Genomic DNA, 21500 nt, shown 5'->3' with positions numbered 1-21500 from the left:
TCAGTGGTTAGGATGGCTCATAGAGCTAGCGTGGAATAAGTCTTTGACATTCCTTGATCATTTAATTTAGCTAGTGTGTTAGCCATTCTCATAGGCTTCTGGAGGGGGTAGTATTTTTCTCTCACTTAGATAGTCTGCCATTTTTAACTTATTATTTTTTTTTTGCATATTCTAGGCCTGATCCACGTAAGAGGTGCTAATTAACCACTCTAGGTACTCTCTCTGTTTCTCTCTCCTTCTGTCTCTGTCTCTCTATATCTCTCTCTGTCTCTGCTTCTGTCTTTGCATTTCTCCCTCTCTCTCTCTACTTCTGTTTCTCTCTCTCTGCCTTTTTCTCTGTCTCTTTCTGCTTCAATCTCTGACTTTCTTTGTCTCCGTATCTCTCTGCCTCTGTCTCTCTATCTTTCTCTCTCCCTTTCTCTCTCTCTCTCTCTCTTAAAATGGATGTGTCGTTTCCCCCAAATATCAATAGTTTGTAATTCCTCTCATCCACTTTAAATTAATAAAATCGCCTCTTAAAAGGTAAGATCAACCTTCGAGAACAGACAGAACGAACCTGTGGTGATGAAGTCAGATGGCAGTTGCCCTTGTGGGCGGGGCGCTGACAGGAGGGCCAGAGGGTGGATTTTTGGGGCGTTGGCCATGCTCCGTATCCTGAGCTAGTTGGTGGTTTCGTAGGCATCTCCGCGGACAAAACTGCTGCAGCTGGGGTTGTGTGACTTGAACTCTTCACTCTTCGTATGATACGCATTAAAAAGAAGATGGTAAAACCCCATGATTTCTGACAGAAAAATTGATTTCCAAGATTATTTTAGGATGAACTCAAGGACCTGTTTAGTTAGATACACTGAGCTTACAAAATGAACCTCTGTTCCTCAGGACAGCTCATGTTGCTACTCGTACCTTCTGACCAAAGAGGTGCTTTAAAAAATTAGTACAGGAAAGGTCAAAACACACAAACAAACACACCTATGCCCTTGCAGGTCCTGCTGCTTCTGCGTTTATAAGTTTATCAGTCTTAACGACTTCCAGAGCTTTTACGTTAAGGAACCCTGTCTCACCAGGACCCAGCACTAGTTGCTGGCACACAGTAAGAACGTCATATGTTTCTAGAGTAAATGAATAAATCAGTGAATAACTAAAATAATATTTGGTGAAAAAATCTACAACCTGTTAAATCTTCCGAATCCTACATATTTTACCCTTTAGCAAGAAATATAGGAATATAATTATTGCTACTTCTCAGACTTCAGAAGGTAAGAGCAAAGAATGATGAAAGAAGGAAGCAGATATTTTGTTGTCCCTGCGTGTATGTTGCACAGTGTTCAAATGATGCTTTTTAATTAATGTCTAAACGTAACAATAAGGTTTGAGTCAGTAGCATTATAGTTTTCCTCTGTAGAGGATTAGAAGACCATCCTATATATTCATTATATTAACTTCAACATCACATCATTCAAAGTACGTGTTAGATCCTGGGGTTTTCCTTGTTGCAAACCGTGTTCCTCTCTTGGCATGTTGCACAGGATGGGGTGGGGTGTGGCTGCTGCACTATTTCAGTTGAGAGGAAAGACCACAGAGATGTAGTCCAGTTCCAGATCAACTATTAACCAGCTTTGGAAAAGCTGAGAAGTGGCCCAGTGCCTGTGGACCTCCACGTCCTCTGTGCAGGAAGAATGAAAATATCTACCTAATACCTTCCATGGGGGTTATCGAAAGGATCACATGAAAATTTAGCTATAGAAGATATACCTGAAAAATCTACATAGAAATCACATTTTATAGAAGGTTAATATAAATTGCATCTTATATTAATTATATTTAAAATCAAATGTCTTTTATTAATATCCCAATAACCTTGTAGAATTAAAAGGGTCTAAGAAACCTCATTCATCTCAAATTCTTAAAACAGTAATCTAAACTCCTATTTAAATGTTTATTATTGTTATTTTTTACATTTGAAATTTTGAAAATCACTTTTTATGTGTATAAATTACTCTTTACATATATATACAGACACACATTTGTAAAGGGCAGTACACATATGTTATATATTAAAATATATATCCTATCTAAATGCATACATATGTAGAGTAATATACCTATATGAAAAATAAATTAATAAAGGAATTATGTGAAATTTTTACCTCTAGATAATGTGTTATTTTGGTATTTTAAATGATTATGAAGACCAGTTTATGAATCAGTGCCTTCTCTTGATCTGTTTAATGAAAAATGCTGAACAACTACATCATTTAAGTTATGTTAGTTGCTTTGGGATATTTATAAAACATGAGTTATAAAGTCTTTCTTTTCTGAGTTTATTAAAAACTAAAACGAGAGGTGTGTGGGAGGTTAACATAGTGGAAATCCACTTCAGCGAGCTCACAGGAGAAGGGGTGAGACGGAATCGCCTTGAGGAAGAGAGAGCATGATCTTGGCCGTGAAGGTCAGGACCTGGGGCTCCCCAGGGCAGCAAGGTTTCTACACGGGACAGAACAGAACACTGAGGGCGGGTGAGATGGGCACTGAGCCCCCACCTGTTAGGACGTGGGTCCAGTGGGAGGCCCTCTGCCCACTATGCCCCCTTCCCTGACGTGCAAGAGGGTCCTCGTGGACATGAGTGTGGAATTCAGCCTCATCTCCATGCCCTGCTCCCTCACTGTGAGCCATCACCCCCCACCACAGCTCCTGAAAGGCCTGAGCCACCCACCCAGATCTCGAGGACCCCCATATTCTGGGGAAGGTGGACCTCAGGGTGGGAGTCGGGCAGGGGCCCAGGGTTATCTGTGTAGAGCAGGACTAAGGGGGTACGTCCTCTAGAGGCAGCCAAATCCTGGCTTCACCACCCAGGGCTCAGGGAAGAAGAAAGTCTACCTCATGAGCGTTGGGAGGATTAAATGGGATATGCATAAGGGTCTCAAACAAAGTAGATGCTCAATAAACAGAAAATCTTAATTCTCTCTGTAAACAGCACACACAGTCATTTTAATATGACAAGGACAATGACCCCAGACTCTTGATCTGCTGTCTAGTTAGCATGTAACCGTCGAGTGTGCAGTCTCAGTGTCTACAGCACATTTAAAGATACTGAAAATCTCAGCAGATGGACCGTATGAATAATGGACAAGCAGAGACAATTAAAAAGACACGATTTTGGATAGAAGTTCTAATATTCTCTCTTGTTACCCATGAAATGATCTGTGTACTCCCTGGTGTGTCCATATTCTACTTCATCCATCTCTGTAGACATTATATAAGGGGATCAGTGTGAAAATAGGAAGCCAAATTGAGGAAAGACGAGAATTTTGGACTTTTGATAAATAATAGTACTGGGGAAATTAAATTTGTATTAAATTCCAATGCAATTGGAACTTAGGGGGGGAATGATAATAAATACTTTAGCGATAGAATAAACATTAAAAAATGAAGTCACATTTGAACAATAGATACACAATCAAGTTTTAAATTAGAGATTGTTTCTGTTTCCATGTCTGAAGGCCTGTGAAGTCAAGCACCATTTCTGCCTACCACTCATCAAAGTGCACAAAACAGAAATTTTTCCTTATGCTGTTTCTTTATGTTTAAATAAAATTCAAAATCCCAAATCATTAAACCAGAAATGACTTCCCGCATAGACTGTTTTGTTTCTCTCATGCGGAATAGCACGTCATGTGCATGAATCAGTGTCTGTGGATCATTCTGGTGACCGATTAAACTCGGGCACTTTTGCTAGATTTTAAACGCTTTAATAGTTCCTGTATGATGGGATGCACTCAGTGCATTTTGGACTGATCTGTTTTAAATGCATGGTGTAACTTTTTCTTGGTGATTTGTCTGTTGCCCACAGTTTTTGTTCAGTGAAGTTTGCTATAGAATTAGAACTGAAACTGAAACAGCCCGGAGCCCCTTCCAGGGGACCACACGGCTCTTGTTTGCCCGAGTGGTTTTTGGTTTACATTCAATTTGCTTGTGTTTTGTGGCCTTTACATATGATACATATATTCCAATTAACCAAACGGATGAGGAAGTTTCTTGTTACCATCTGCAGTGGATGCTATTGCAAGTCTTTACTCGTTCAGGAAATGGTCTGTTGAATATGTTAATTACCTCATGGTAAGCACATATTTATTTTTCTTCTGTTATCATATTAATATAAGAGAATTTCTAACACGAGAGGGACCATGCCTATTTCTTAGATTTACACAGTAGCATGGACCGAATAATTATTAAGAATTAAACGAAAGTTCTCTACATAGTTTTCTCAATTTCACGAATGGTTTGGTTGTGTTTGAAGTATGCATTTCTGGTGCTTATCTTTAAAGTCTAAGGAAGAAGATGTAGGCAGAGGCACCATTTATCAAGATAGTAGAGGGCCTAAAATGCCATATCAGTTTTACTTCATTTCACCTTTTTTTTTAATGTTATCTATTATCGTAAAGGAATGCTCTTTTATCCTATCATTGGACAAAATAAATCTTTGTAGTTAATTTTTAACAAACATATCAGACAGTGTCCTTGACAAGATTTCTGTCTGGTAATTTGGCCATTATGTTGTTGGCCCAGTGATGATTTATTTTCATTTTTCATTTATACTCATCATTTAAAATTTGAAATAAATTAATTTTTTTAGATGGAAAAGGGATATTTGCACAATGATCTGCTTAAATTTTATATGGCTAAAATAAAATAAATTTTATGTGGATAAAAGAAAATAAATTCCATTCTTCATTTGTACAGTTGTCCCTCAGTATCTGCAGGGAATTGGTTCCAGGCCCCCCCTTGGATACCAAAATCCTCGGATGCTCAAGTCTCTTATAGAAAATGGTGTAGTATTAGCATATAACCTGTGCACATCCCCCCGTATACTTTAAATCACCTCTAGATTACTTATAATACCTAATACAATGCAAATGCTATGGAAATAGCTGTGATATTGTGTTGTTTGGGGAATGGTGACAAGAAAAAAAGTCTGTACATGTTCAGTAAAGACACAACCATCGTAGGCCTTTCCATCCACAGTTGGTTGAATCCGCTGATGCGAAATCCGCAGATACAGAGCACCGATTGAAATTTTTTAAAATATGAACTTTAAGCTTTTAAGGAAAAAAGAAGATAATTCTGAAATAACCAGGCTGAATTTGTGTGGTTGAGGTGGAAAGAAAATTAAGTCATGTATCTAAACTCGTAGATGAAGCTTCCAGCATTTCACTGAAAACCTTCAGCTTTGGAGTTTAACTTACAGAAATTTCCTCTACGAAAAAGTGAAAATAAATTTTTTCTATTGAAAATTGTAAAGAAGTCAGTGTAAGTGTCTTAGAATGATAAAATTATTCTGAATTAAGACATCAGCATGAAGACCACGCTTAGTTTAATTAAGTAAAGTCTCTACTAGTTGATCGTAAATAGATCAAAGCTGTAAGATGTATAAGCTATTTTCCTTTGACTTCAGAGTGCGACTTAAGTTTTCCAAGCCATTGTAATGCGTGGCTTGGGAAATCTCCTGACAAATTGTTAATGAGGTGCTTTGACGTTAGTATCAACATGTTCTAAGGAGCTTTACTAATCGTGGAGAATGTTCTGTCCATCAATTAGGACTCAACAGCGTGCTAATTAACATTCAAAGATTAAACAGGTTATCTCTGAATTCCAAATTTTTTTTTAGTGTTTGTAAACTGCCATATCAAAAAGAAGTAAGCTATAGAAATTCAAACTTTCTCAAATACTGAAAACGATTTTGCATTCCCGTCAGTGAAGGGATATCCAAGACAGGGAGTGCAGCCTGGCCGCCCGGGACATGGGCAGTTCGAAGGCTTCTGTTCCAGTCACTGGAACAGAACTGCAACTCACTACGTGAGCCCACTTGGACCTTCCTTAAGTAAAAATATCAGGAATTCAAGCATTGGCAATTTAATTCAAAAACTGGACATTTCAAGACTGGGGTTTAATTGAATTTCCATTTTAGGGATGCTTAAAAAAAATATTTTGAACATCCGGTGCTACACTGTTTTCCTATTTTCTCAGCAAGAGCAATGCCAAAGTAAATAAAATAATCAGAGGGAAATAAAGACACACAGGCACACACGCACACACACATGCGCGCACACACACACACACACACGCACACACACTAAGCTCTGTACGTTAACATCTCCTCCTTGTGTTTGCTCTAACTCTCTAGTTATGAATTCACTCTGCTTTAAGTCAAACTTATGGGAAGAAACCCCAGAAGCATTAGTACTTCTACCTGTTACTCTTGAACTGAATCCGTGAGATGAAAGGTTAAAACAGCAACAAAAGACTAAAAAGCAAACATTTTTTTTCTTTTAGTCCCATAGTAATATAAAAACAATAGTAAACTAAAATAATCCTTATCTCTCAAGTTAATATGATGATTGAAGTCAACCAAAAAATTCTGGTGAGAATTTAAAGTAACTTAATAATTTATCTTTATCAAACCTGTTATTATTATTATTATTATAGCTGTTTTCATTATTATTTTAGCATGTCTGAGAGAGGTCTTAAAAATAATATTAATAATAATAATAAAATTAACTCCTCCTAAATTGAGATACTTTTATTCTAACCTGATAAATCTTTCTTTGTATTTTTCTTTTATTTTGATAGCAGGGTAAAATAAGTTCTTAACTTCAATATTTTGTTAAGTGTTTAAGTGAACATGGCCCACTGCTCCTTACTCAGTGCCTTCATCTTTGGTTCACCTGTCACGGGCAGTGGTGTTATTACACAGCACGTGATTTTTGGTTGGTTTCACTTTCAGCTCCCTGCGGAGGCCAGTACACTGGATCGGAAGGGGTAGTTTTGTCACCAAACTACCCTCATAATTACACAGCCGGTCAAATATGCCTGTATTCAATAACAGTGCCAAAGGAATTTGGTAAGAATTTCTTTTGATTTTTAACTCATTGTCATATTTATTTCGGTGTTAATTTTCTGTCATTTTCTAAACAAATATTCCAGCTTTAGATATAGTAAAATAATATAAAAGAAGACGAGTCATATTAAAAGTAGCAGGTTTTCCAAACGCATCTTACACAATATCCACTACGGTTCTTCTATCAAGGTGATGTGAAATGCTTAAGTTTCCTTCCAGGATTCTCATCCAGAATAATCAGAGAGAATAGGTCTGGCTTTGTTCTAATTCTTGTTAGAAAGCATTTTTCACTTGGTTGTTTTCATGTCTAAGGGAGGATTGCAGGGTACATGTGGGTCAGGGGGACACTGGGATCAATTTGCACTTCCTTGGCATATACATTGAGTGATCAGATCACGATGGAAATCTCTGATCAGTGAACACACCCTTGAGCGATTAGAGATGTAAGAGCAGGCAGAGTCCTATCTGAGCCCTCGATGGCTAGCTTCCTGAGCTTTCCTCCTAAACTTTGATTCCAACTGGGCCAGTTTTCGGGAACGGCTTCACTTCTAGAAGGGCCTTCTGTGGCAGCTCTGCGGTGATGTATCAGCTCTGGATTCCTGCATCTCCACTCTCACTCCTGACCAGGAAAATGTCTTTCGTGTTGGATTCTTCTCTGGAGTAAACCAGAGAGTAACTTTTATAATTTTCTAAAATAGTTTCTTTTTTCCAACAGTAAAATTAAAACCCTACATAGACAAGGTTTTTTCTTTACATTCAAAATAACAGCCACCCACTCATAGAAATAAAACATAAAAATTCTAATGTTAGAATTTGTTTGAGGCAAACATTTAAAAAAATACAATTATATGACAAGAAAGTTAATTGTGGGTAAGAAGCTTGCGTATGGGAGACAAATGATTTCCATGAATTTCTATTATTTATCATTCACAGGCCTCTTAAAATCTAATGAAAACCTCCATGGGCACTTACTTCACCCTTAGGTGTTTTAGAACATGGGCCCTCAATGAACTGGGTGATGCAAATTGGTTAGTATTTTAAGCCAAATCATTTAGCTTCTATTTTCCGCCAGTTCTCAAGAATGGTCGAGTTTTCGGGCTGGGCTGTCCTTACATCATCTTGCTGTGTTAGGAAGACAGCGTGTCATCTGACACTTGAGGAATGAGTGGATGGATGTGTTCATGGACCAGGGTGGAGGGACAAGCTTCCCAAAAGGCAAAGAGTAGGCCCACTGATTCTATGAATGCATGGCTGATATCACTCCCATTTGAAAATGGAGAGACTGGGCTTCAAAATGTTTCCTTTGTTATTATAAATGGATGATAAAACTCAGAATGTTCCTAGATTCAGACTCGTTATGCTGGACCAATTCCTCTAAAGTCCCTTATTTGGCATCACTTAATTCTGTATTTGAGTAAAATACATTTTTTTCACCTAAATGCTCAACAATATTCCTCCAATTACTACTTTTCCATGAATTTTCTTTTTATTTTTATTGATGGATACCTGACAAAATATATTTGTCACAATGGAAAATAGCAGCCATATTGTATCATTTTAGTTTATTACAAAATTTTATTGAATTGTCACACACAATTATGATTTTTCAACAGAAAAAATGTCATACTCCCTCTTAAATACTGATCAAAATTTCCCAGTCTGAAAGGTTTAATGCCAGACATTTATCATATTCCATCTGAGCAGAAAACTTTATTTTGGAATAAAATAGTTAGATGGAGTATTTAATGAAATCTATAGTGTCTTATCTTTACTTTTTTCTCCTCTGCCTTACTCTTTCCAAGGAAATAAAATAATTCAACAATTGTGATAAGTGCCAAGATGAATAAAATATAGTCCGTACCCCTGGGATGCCCACCAAGTACTATGGGATGGGGTGACCATCTCTGGGTAGGAAGGGGCTATAACTGTGGTGAACACAGACCCCAAATGGGAAGTGACATTAGGAGAGGTCTACAGATACCCTCCTTATCTCCCTGTGCTCATCAACAGCATCACCGAAGAATCCTTTCCAAAACAAGAATCTGATCACGGAAACACTTGATAAACCTCTTTCACTCACTTCTTCGCCCGCAAAGCAAACTCCACGTGTTTCAGTGTGGCCTCCGAGGCCCTAAATCTCAGGCTGCCGTGGTCTTTGCACCCCAATTCTCTGCTTTTCCCATTATCCACTGAGTGTTAGCCAAACCAGACCATACGCCACATTTGTCACCTCCAAAATGTTCCTTTCTGTGTTCCACTTGCAGAAATAAATTCCTTGCACTCCATTCTTACACAGAAAAGGGTTTAAAATCTCATTCTTCAAGAACTAGCTAAATCCTCTCTCCCCTACGAGGCATCAGCTTTCCTACAGTGGGAAGCAGACGCTCCCAAGGCTTGCATCCGCTGTTCGTCCCCTCCTTGTCACTTCCAACTGCAGCACGGGCATCACTGGCCAGCTCATGGCTCTTGGCAGATGGCCGCGTGTTCGTGCGTCAGGGTTGAGAGTCAGTCACAGGTCAGGACTCGGCCCCAGCAGCTCATCAGGGAGTCTCCACGACCATCTCCCCAAGTCTGGTGCCCCCTCCATTGCTGACATCTACACTCTGAATCTGTGGTTGCTGTGGGAGCTACTGCACACGTTAGCGCGTGATAGTTCTGGAACAAAGTTTCTGACCTGATCATCCCTTTACTTTTAGTTTCTAGCATCAAGTTGATGCTTTCTAAATGTTTCTTGAAAAGAGGTAGGAATTATGTGTGTATGATTCACTTTTGTACTATTTAAAAGACCCAAGCCTTCTGCCTCCACCATGATGAAGATTTGATTATTAGGGGGAGAGTGTTTGAAGGAAGGAATTGTGTCAGCAAGAACCTTGCAGAAATCCTAAGGTTCTGTCCCTCTTTCCAATTCTTGTATTTAGAGCACTCATCCGTTGAGAAGATCCTCTTGCTCAGGTGCTTCCTTCAATTGTGTTTCTCTTTAGGACATTGTAAAATCTTAAAATACAAATATATGTGTTTTATATATGTGTATATATATAATAGAGTATATGCACACATATTATATATAATGTAATACATAATATATAATGTAATAGAATGTACACATATAGAATAGAATACATATATATGTATATACACATGCTGTTATAGTTAAATTTCCCTCCATTTTGCTAACATTTACATTAATTCTTTAATTAGAGTTCTGACGTGTACAATTGGTACACACGCCTCCAATTCTTGTTCAGAATGATTTTAAACTTTGCACATAAGTAAAAGTTAGTTGCTCATTGCTTGTAAATAGATATTAAATCACAAGTTTTTCTAAATATTGTAAAGGCCTTGTGTATTATTAATCTGAGCACACAGACACTGACTAAATTTGAAGAAGTGAAATATGTGATTGTGTTTTACCTGGAGGAGGCACGTTCTTGCAACTTATATGACCTGTAGGATAAGTAAAACAGAAGAGTGAAATAACAATAAGCAATTCCTACAGTATGTAGCTGAATCATGGGTTTAGATTGCAAGGAGTTCCTATGAATTTGGCATTATAATCATCTTAGGTGAAGAATTTTAAGTTAGCATGCTTTAAAAGCCAACAGGTCTTGATCCCTATCCCTATGTTCACTGAATAAAATGTCATCAGTTATTCTAAAATAAATAGGAAAGATTTACGGTTGTTCTTCCACCACCTCAATGTAGTATTCATTGAAAGGAAAACGAATCTTCATTTAATGTTCCAACCATATAAGGAACAGTAATTGTATTCCTTTGATTAAGTTTCAAGATCAAGAAGATCAAGAAGCAAAATAAAATTGCTTATTTTGCTAAAGGAGCTAAAAACTTTTAGAAGACAGGGAAAATAAGGTAATATTTATTTTTTACAGGATTCTTAGGATCATGATCTCTGGGGGGAAGCAATAAATATGAAGTACCAGAAAATCTCCATTTCTTTTTCTTATAAAAGCATATTGTGCTCCCCCCCACCTTTATTTCACAGTGGTGTTCGGACAGTTCGCCTATTTCCAGACAGCGCTGAATGACTTGGCAGAATTATTTGACGGAACACACCCACAGGCCAGACTCCTCAGCTCGCTCTCTGGGTCCCATTCAGGTAAACTTTCAAAGAATTTTGTCTTTAATTCTATTTCGACAGCTAGGGTGATTAATTTTAAACTTGTCTGTGTGTGTGTGTGTAAAGGATAAATTTAATCATCTTTGAATTTGCTTACTTATTTAGTGAGATCTTATTTTCGATTTAAAATTGCAAGTGTATTTTTGTTGCATATATAAAACCACCTGCCTTTATCATTTTACGTACTAAGGTTGCAGAAAATATAATATCCATCTCAATCAAAAAGGAAAACATCAGAAAAGGAAGAGATGATAAACCATCTTGTGTGTTTTATTTTCTGTTCTATGTGTTGCAGTCTTTTCCCTGGAGATAAACACTACTTGGTTTCAATCATTCAAACCTTTAAATACATCCCCTAGACCCCCATTGCACTCACACATGTGTACAGGTGCTTATGTATATAAACATGTGCATACAAATGTATGCATGTAACACACGTGGGACTTCATAAAACACAGGATATTATTTCAAAACATTTTTTATCCCATGCTTTCACTTAAAATCACATGTAAAGGTCTTTCTCTATCAAAAAATATAAATATACACCAAATGTAGTTACTATTAGAGCTGAATAGTATGCGGATGGGTTAATGAAGACCGATTTTTCTAACTCAACTCCTCACAGATGGCGTAGCCCTTATTTGTACCACTGCTACATTTTCTTCATCTGCCAAAGCACAGTCAAGTCATCTATCCACCTCATAGGCTTTGGCCAACCAGGGTTACGATTTGGTTATTTCCAGTTTCTCACTACTATTTATCAAAGGTCTTAAGACCTACGTCTTGTTACTTTCTACCAATGTCCAATGATGTCATGTCTAGACAGGCATCAGAAGATACACATTTAAAATATTGATACATAATAGCAAATTCACCTCTGAAAAGCATATGCCATTCACATGCCTCTCAGCAATACTTTGAGAGAGACAATTTCCATGTTGTACGTATACTTTAAAAGGTGAAAAATATATTTCACAAAGCTCTCTTTGAATCTGTTAGTTGTTTTAATCAGCTTTGGATTCAGAGACATTTTCTTAATTTCAAGTAAAATCCTAGCAAGTAATTATCAAATAAAGATGATTCTGAGTCAGCGATTCACCCAATACTTTTATTTCGCTCATTGTCAGCTAATAGGCCTGTTATCAGGGCTTTCTTCAAAAGAAAGCATAAATGAGATAATGACTAAAAGAGCATTTTAATAGAATATATAGGAAAGAACAGTTTTAAAATCTTTATAGAAACAATGTGTTTGGGTCCTAAACCCCAAAGTGAAATTTTATACAAGTTCAAAAATGAAACATGAAATTCCAAGTGAATAATTATTTTCCAAACTATTATTGTCTACCACAGCGTTGTGTGTTTCATGAATCCCATGTGTTAGCTCGTTGTTTGTTGGTTTTTATTTTCCCAGGTGAAACGTTGCCTCTGGCTACATCAAATCAAATTCTGCTCCGATTTAGCGCAAAGAGCGGAGCGTCTGCCCGAGGCTTCCACTTCGTCTATCAAGGTAAGGGTTGCTCTGCAGATTCCTTCCATCTTCTCCTGGCACAACACGTACCACTGTTTTCAGTTAGAGCGCCAAAAATGTCTGAGCTGCGTTTTTTTAATATTTAAGAAATTGAAGGTACTCATATATTTATAATAAAAGTACTTAATAAAACTATTAAAATATTTCTTTAAACACTTAAATATGATATTCCTACTACAAAGATGCAATAACACCTCATTATCTGGCATTATCAAGAAATAAATATTGACCAAATTACCTTTGTATAGCACTTCACATTTTGCAAAATAATTTCAAATACATTATAATATTTTATCTAATTAGGTAAAATATTTCATAATAGTTTATATTTTAGTAACTATTTTAATGAAATATTTTAAGGTACTTTATGAATTTCCAAATATTATTGTAAACACTGATTGAAAAGGCAATTTAACAAAACCAAATAGAACCCCAATTACCATCCATGCTTCTATTACTCAAAATAAAATCCTTATTTTATTTTGTTTGTGTTCTGTTAACTTTTGGCACTTCAACACCTTTATATTTATAAAAATTTTGAATTTAGAGCTTATTCAAAATGCTTGAGATTGCTCTAAGTTTCTGAAAATGAGGGATTTTTCTCTATTTGTAGTTCACCTTTATTTTGCACATTCATTATGTGAATTTGAATGAGTGCCATATAAGCTGTTCATACACTTTTCGAAGCACGGAGCAAGCCTTTGGAATTAACTGTTAATGACTCTATAGATTGAGATCTGACAGTGATTGTCATCTTCAGACATAAACTGTGTGTTCAAAAATAAGAAGCAAGGTCTCTTAGTTTTTCCAGGTCTCAATTTTGCTTGAGACTAGATAGATTACTGGCTGCTTTTAAATATGTTCTTCAGAAGTGGAGGAGAATCACTTACTAGTCATGGTTTCTCTCCTTTAATAAAGACTTCTCCAGAAAACATGCTTGACAACATTATGTTTTTCAAAAGATTATGGAGAATAACAATCTATCATATCATTTATATTTCTAATCATCTCACACTGCAAAGTCCATGCCCTCAAAATATTTCACTATAACAGCCCTTCAGTGTCAGCAGTAAGATGATTTAAAAAATAATGGATAGAGAGTGAGAATGGTGTTTGACAGGCAAGTTGGAGGAAAATATCTCCATTTCAGTTTCAGTAGTAATTGCTTAAACGATGATGCTATTGGATTAAAATTAGTTACATTGTTCTAAATTATACCTTTTATTAAAATATCAATAATTAAACCAGCATTTTTAAAAATAGACTTTATTGGCAAGTGGCCAGTTTAGGCAACTTACCTGTTACCCACTCCTGATTTTCTTCAAATAAATTCTATATTGCTTTGTAGAAGCAGATTTGCAAACCAAAGTAAGTTAGTGTGGTGTATAAAGAAACTGGATCGCTTGGTTTAAGTACATTTTTTGTCCTGGAAAAATTCAACTTACTGGCATTGTCTGCCTTGATAACGGGATTCCTTTGATTTTTGATAAAGACTAGAAAATAGGTCACACCATCAGATAAAATATCTGAGGCAATGACTGAATGTCCATCCTATTTTCAAATGTTTTTCTCATAAGTCATGATTTTAAAAATTATGTTTCTTGGCTTAAAGTAACATTATATTATCATTAAAATGTATAAAATACAGAAAAGTAGTAAGAAAAGGAAATCCTTTATAGAAGGAATATATTTTCCTTGTACTTAAGAACATATGATTTTAATATCCTCAATATTTTATAAAGTTCCAATATACCTCCTTTTCTTGCTTTGTTCCTACAGTGAGTTTATGCAAAAAATTGATGTCTTTTTATCAAAGCTAAATCCTTTGGAGCGAAAGAAGTAGGATCATGAATGCAATATATAAATCACTCAGGAGCACCTGGGAAGGTTTCCAATACATATGAAAAGTTAAATTGAACATTGCCTTCTGAAAGAGAGTCGTTATACGGAAGCCTGGAAATGATTTGAACTCTATTGTGTAAAAACTTTCTGAACAGTACTTCCATCTACCAGTGACGGCTTCATTCTTTCATAAGTTATTAAAGCTTAGAATTGCACAGGAACTTTATGACTTCCGTGGTTATAGGGTATCTCACCCTGGTAACAGACCGACAGTCTGTTATAAAGAGTTGTTAGAGACGTCAATGAAAACTAAGTGTAGTGGTGTCAGGATGCAGAAAACCTGCATGGGACCCGGGAATGCTGAGATCTCATCTCTAGCCCTGTGCTCCCGCCCCTCCATTCTGACCTGGTTAATGATGTAGAGATGTTGATAAGGAGGATGTTATCATCTTTCTGATCTTGTGAAGAAATGAAAGTATAGATGCTTTTTTTGTTTTTGTTACAAAGTATCCTAATTAACATGTCTTTGCTGGTTTTTATTTGTGTTTGGTTTCCATGCAACTTGGGAGTAGAAGGTATATTTGAAAAATATGAATGAGAAAAGAGGGTGAGTTAGGACCATGGGCACCCCAAAGAAGGCTAAGGGGGTGACCCTTCATAGTACAATGCTTTAAATAGCTCCTCCACATTGTTTATCAATGACGACTCAGCACCTGTGACGAGCTTGGTTTGGCTGTTAGGTGCAATTTAATAAACACTCAAGGACATTGTCTACTCTGGGGGGAACGAAGCAACGTAGTTCACAGGTCACTGGTTACGTAAGGAGTAGTATGGATGGAGACTGAGAGGTGATCTTGGGTTACCAATGTACTTCAGAGACAGTGGGCACCTTTTACAGCATTTGGGTCAGGCATCGCCCTTCCGGGCCAACCTTGCATTCACCTCTGATTCAGCAGCCACTCACCTCAGGTCTGTGATGGTCAAATAGAGTTTAGAAGCAAAAGTTATGGCGAGAACATATCACGAAAAAAACCTAATTATTCTCCTCCTGAAGTGTGAAAGTGTCTACAGTCGTTCTACCATTCCTGTTTCTGGGCCACTGTAATATTTTTCCTGCATAAACAAATTTCCATGAAGACATAGGAAGAATTCAGTGCTTGCTTTTAAACATGAACATGTTCAAACAGCTTTCCAGATCTCCTTTTAGGCATCCAGAAAAATGTTTTCCCCACCTCCATTCCCTAGCTCCCAAGAATTCTCCAAATGTTCTTGGCAGGATCTCCCATAGCCTTCCCTCCACTTTCTAAGCTCCCAGAGCCGGAGTCCTGTAGAACCTGCTATCACTAAATGCGGTTCTACGGGTTTTAATGATCTTTGCCGTTCCAGAGAAAATATTTTGCACTTAAAGTCAATGTATTCTTAGGTCAAGGCAGAAATCAAAAATCACATAGTCCTCAAAAAACCATCACGTTGGAGACTCACCTGCTATTTCTTAATAAGTTCAGCCCAGTCTGTTTGTTCCAGTATTAGAATAGACCTTTGATTCTGTTCTAGGATGTCGTTACATTGCATATAGAGCCATTTTTTTTTAGCCCAAAATACACACCTTTTAATACTAGAATCAACCTTGGCAACACTGGAATTAACATAAGATCCAGTCTGTGTGGTCACAGAGACCAACTAAGGCAGAGCAAATATTCTTCTCTCCTCTCCTGCTTGCTCGGAGTTACGTGCCAATATATGACAGAGGAGTTAAAAACCATCTACACTACCCTCTCCCTCCCCACTCTGTCTATGCACGTGATTGAATGTGTCTATGTTAAACCTAGTGCTTGACAGTGTCTCATCAACGTACTATTATTTTTAAGTGTCTTATATTTATTCCTGGCTGTTTCCACACGTAGTCTATTCTTCTTGTGTGTTTCAATGTAAAATTCAACACCTCATTCAGTTCCCTCAAAATAGTTCACTCACACCAACGTTAGTAAACCACGGAGGCTTAACTGAATATTGCAAGGGGAGAAGGAAGCCATGTTTTTACATCAAACCTCCCCAAAGGACACAACGTACAGATGTCAATTGTCCGCATCTCTGTCTTTCTGTGTCACACTTGCTGAGTCTCGGATTCTAACCTAGATTCTCATCTCCCACCCTCACTTGAACAGTATCCTGCCTCCAGCTTCCAGCTGCCCAGTCTCCCAGACTCGCTAGCTCAGGGCTTTCCTCTTCCAGGATCTTCCTATTGGCCAGACTCATTCTTTTTAGTATTAAAATAAACAGACAAAGTAAACCGGGCTAGAAACATGGAAATGCTTTGTCTAAGTTTGGGTAGGGAGAATTTATCCTCCTGGCCTGGTGGCACAGCCGTTAAGTGCATGCGCTCCGCTTTGGCGGCCCAGGGTTTGCAGGTTCATATCCCGGGCATGCACCGACGCACCACTTGTCAAGCCGTGCTGTGGCAGTGTCCCATATAAAGTAGAGGAAGATGGGCACGGATGTTAGCCCATGACCAATCTTACTCAGCAAAAAAAGAGGAGGATTGGCATCGGATGTTAGCTCAGGGCTGATCTTCCTCACAAAAAGAAAAAAAAAAAAGATTTTCTTTGCTTAAAGTCCTTCCTAGACATGCAAAGACATGTGTCTGTTGATTTTCCCCAGGCCTCATCTCCTTTCAGAGGGCCTAAATTATAAGACTTAGTCGGTTTTCTACTTCTAAGAAATTCACATTTTGTATGAAAATCTTATAAAATGCATACTGTTTACAAAGGAGATTGAGCATAAGTTTTGTTCATAATTCAGTGATATAGGTTGGGATTCATTAACTAGTAATGACTTGTCTAATCAGATTTTTCAACTGCTAGACCAGAATGATTTTGAGAAATAGAAAATGTCCCTCAGTCACTAAATGAAACAAGAAAGACTGCCTCACTTAGACATTATAAGGTATTTATACCTGCATTCAGGTTTATTATTACTATTGCTGTTTTTGCTACTTCTGTTCTAAAAGAGGTGCCGTGAAAGAACTGCATGCACATGTCTGTGACTTAGAGCATTTGTGGTGGAAAGGGTGAGGAAACATTCTGTCGTGCTATGTTCTTGTTTTCCCCCAAAACGTGGGCACGCCTCCACAGTACCGCCATTTTGGGTATTGTGAAAGCCCCAGAGAGCAGCGCCCAGTCTCTGAACCCACACAGTAAGCTGGCCTGAGAAGTGGGTCACTTGAGCATCACCTCTGTTCCGGGCTGACCTCATTCTCTGTTCACTTTCTACCAGGATGATTTCAGTTTTGTTTCACAGCAGTGAGAAACATTTACTAAAAGATAGAGAGTAATTACTATAGAGAGTAGAATTGCTCTCTGATGCTGCCTGAAACACCCAGGTGATGGGCAAGAATAGAGGATGGGCTGGCAGGGAAAAGTCATGGAACATGGTTTGATTTTTTTCCCCAGATGTTACATGGAGGTTTGATGTCTCAATTCCATGGCTTTCCTCTGTCCCACTTTCTCAGATGTAGTGATGCATCGCCTGACAGCAGGGTATGTTCTGAGAAATGCCTTGTTAGGTGAGCTCATCATTGTGGCAACATCATAGAGTGCTCTTACGCAACCCTAGATGGTAGAGCCTACTCCACACCTGGGCTCTATGGTACTAGTCTTGTGCGACCACCATAGTATACGCAGACCATGTTGACTGAAACGCTGTTATGTGGCGCTTGACTGTACTTAAAATTAATCTCTTTTCTTCACTTTGCAAACTGCTTCCTCTAAAAAATGTCCTCCATAATCCAAATGCAGGTGTTATTCCTTTATAGTTATTTTTCTTGAAAAGAGACAACTACAAAGTTCATGAAGAAAAGTTATCAGTGACATGTGTCCAAATGACCCTAGATGGTGTGTTTCTCCTCATCCAAGGGAACCTGGAATGACAACGATACCCTGCAAACATACCAGCAGGGATGCTATGTTTGAGGCTCCTTAGATAAGTGTGGAACCTTTGCCACAAAGAGCAGGTGCTTTCCAAGTAATTCAGGTCAAGTAGAAAAATTACCATGAGAGATATTTCTCCACTTTTGTAAAAAAAAAAAAAATCCTTGAGAATTGAGCATGGAAGCCTCCATGGGGTGTCATTCATTCATTTATTTAATTTTGCTCTCATGCTACTGTTCAGCTGTAACAAAATGCTCAGATATACAAATATGACAAATATAAGTTTTAAGCAATATTTTATCATAAGTGAATATTATAGTTACTCTGCATTCTGCCTTTATTTATAGAAAATAGACATGCTGATGTATCATTAATTTTTTCAACTATAGCTCTTAGACGGTATATAGTTTTATTAACTTTTGCCTCCTAATACAAAATATTTCAACACTGAATTGAAACATAGCTTAGTCAAAATATTCCCCTGACTTCCATTCTCCGAGAATTGCTTCCTTACAGCGGTTACCCGATGGTGTCTGTCATTGTTCACGTTCAACTCAAAACAGGATGCCAGGGTGTTAGGAAAAGCAGTGTGAGACAGAAGGACTATTTTTAAAGAAAATGAGTCTATGAACACATTCTATCAGAGAGCTGTGCTTTTGAATGAAGAAATACAGAGACAGAGAAATGAGATCCTATTGAGACAGTAAATGCAAACTGACTTTAACTGCAAGGGACAAAACAAAATATGCAGATTGCAAAGTGCAAACCTGGCGGATCTGTTTCTCAAGGAGTTGGTTTGGCATGACAGGCCTCTTTGCCAATTGAAGTGTTTTTCTAACTTTATCCCATGCCCCTTTTGATAAACAGAAAAATCTCTCCTGGCTGGTCAATTCTGAAATGCAACCTAAGTAGATCTCTTACTCCCCACATTGGAATAAGGCTCACTGGCAATGCCCACCATCCAAAGACCTTAAGAACACACCGTAAGCCAATAAGCTTGGGTTTTTCCTCACTGTGTCAATGAAGATCATACAGCATGGAGAACCTGGGGACATCTCAGAAACAGAGTTCCAGGAGGAGCTGGTTATAGGATTTGGGCCTGTGCTAGGTGATTTGGGGCAGGATTAAAGGCAGTATGATTTTCTTTGGATTGAGTGTTGTCCGGGGGCCGTTGTGTTGTTGGGTATCTTCATTTGTATCTGGGAGGTAAAAGGAACAGAGCAGGGCTACAACTATCATTAGTAAAGGTGGTTACTCATGTTAATTGGGAAGGGGGATTTTGGGTCTTTTTTGTGGTTTGCATAGTGTTCCTAATAGTGTCTGTGATCAGGCACCAACGCATAGTGGTCTCAGAGATTGTTTATGGTCAGCAGAAGGACAACATGGCCTAGCTCTCAGCACCAGGCAGCTACCAGGTGACAGGTGTAAGAGCTGCTCCCTCACCCCAAACTGCTCTCGCATGCCCACCTCCTACCATGGAGAATTGCAGGTCAAATGGGAAGACCCTGGGAAGGAGAGGATAGGCTGGATTTTCTTCCTAGGTCTGCTTCCAGCAGTGGGGTCCAAATGATCCTTCTCTTCTGTTCCCTCCGAAGTCTTTAGAATGAATAGTTTAATTGTATGTTTTCCCATAGTACATTTTCTTAGTATGTTTACGTGAGATTTACCCTCTCATGTAAGTCATTTAAATCATGGTTAAAAATTAACAATGTTTAAGTGTACAATACAGTATTGTTAACTATAGGCACAATATTGTACAGCAGCTATCTAGAACTTATTCTTCTCACATGACTGAAACTATACACTTTGAACAGCAATTCCCCATCTTCCCACCCCAAGCCCTGGCAACCACCATTCTACTTTCCGTTTCTAGGTGTTTGACTATTTTAGATTCTTCATATAAATGGAATCATGTAGTATTTGCTCTTCTACGACTGGCTTATTCCACTTAGGGGAATGTCCACCAGGTTCATCTGTGTTGTTGCAAATGACAGAATTTCCTTCTTTTTTAAGGCTGAAGAATATTCCATTGTATGTATATGCCGCATTTTCTTTATCCATTCATCTATCAATGGACATTTAGGTTGTTTCCATAATTTGGCTATTGTGAATAATGCTACAATGGACATGAAAGTGCAGATATCTCTTTGAAATCCTGATTTCAATTATTTTGGATAAATATTCAGAAGTTGGATTGCTGAATCGTATGGTAGCTCTATTTTTAATTTTGTTATTACATCACAATGGTCATATTATAAATAATCCCTTATATAGTGGCTTTTCTCGCTAGACTCTAAGGTCCTTGAGGATAAGTACAAGTTCTCAGTCATCTATTATCACCTAGCACAATAATTTGGGTGCTTAATTAATCTTAATTGTTTGAATGTCACTCAGTCCATATGCGGCACTAATTCTCCTTATGCCATGTTTTCTTCATCTGAAATGAGAATATAAGGTGGTCCTCAGGGTTGATGAGAGGATGAAATGTAGATGTGAACATGCTCCCCAGGTCATTTGCTACAGAGATTGCAAAATGCATTGTTAATTTCCATGTTAACGTAAGCTCTCGCTAGACTTATCTCAGATCTATTTCCAAGGAAATGTCTTGGCTTCCCGATGAAGATGCAGATGGCCGTGTTGTGTGCTTGCCTCTAGCTGTCCCTCGGACCAGTGACACCCAGTGCAGCTCTGTCCCCGAGCCCAGATATGGAAGGAGAATTGGCTCTGACTTTTCAGCAGGCTCCATTGTTCGCTTTGAGTGTAACGCAGGATACCTCCTTCAGGGCTCCATGGCCATCAGCTGTCAATCAGTGCCCAACGCTCTCGCGCAGTGGAACGACACGATCCCGAGCTGTGTAGGTAAGCGTGCATCCACACGGCGTGACGACTAGCCCGAGGCCGTCAATCCCAACCTCACAGTAGTATTAGAGCTGCCTTTCAGTGCTCGTGTCCAGTCTACATAAACTGATCGTGCTCCAGACTGATTTAAGAGCAATTTATTTTATTGGAAATAATTGAGTAGCAGCCAAACCCTAAACATTATTGTTTCGTGAAACAACTCATAAGATGAACAAGTCTGAAACATGTTTTCCTTCTCAATTCTTATTAAGTATGCCATCAACTCTCAAGCCAGGGGTATACAACATAATTTCATTTGGGGGAAAAATCATTATA

The 21500-nt window shown here is 38.1% G+C and overlaps 1 protein-coding gene across 1 annotated transcript in view; it reads left to right on the top strand.

The window, feature by feature from the left end:
- CSMD1 (CUB and Sushi multiple domains 1) overlaps positions 1-21500 on the top strand; it is a 1554536-nt gene that overhangs the window by 1302665 nt on the left and 230371 nt on the right. The window contains exons 32-35 of the mRNA XM_058524846.1: positions 6782-6898; positions 10896-11009; positions 12442-12537; positions 20982-21185. Coding sequence (XP_058380829.1) covers positions 6782-6898; positions 10896-11009; positions 12442-12537; positions 20982-21185 — 531 coding nt within the window. The remainder of the gene's footprint in view (positions 1-6781; positions 6899-10895; positions 11010-12441; positions 12538-20981; positions 21186-21500) is intronic.

Source organism: Diceros bicornis, chromosome 29 (genome assembly GCF_020826845.1).
Source record: "Diceros bicornis minor isolate mBicDic1 chromosome 29, mDicBic1.mat.cur, whole genome shotgun sequence".
Taxonomy (NCBI): domain Eukaryota; kingdom Metazoa; phylum Chordata; class Mammalia; order Perissodactyla; family Rhinocerotidae; genus Diceros; species Diceros bicornis.
Note: the sequence above shows the minus strand (reverse complement) of the source record. Positions and strands in the feature narration are given on the sequence as shown.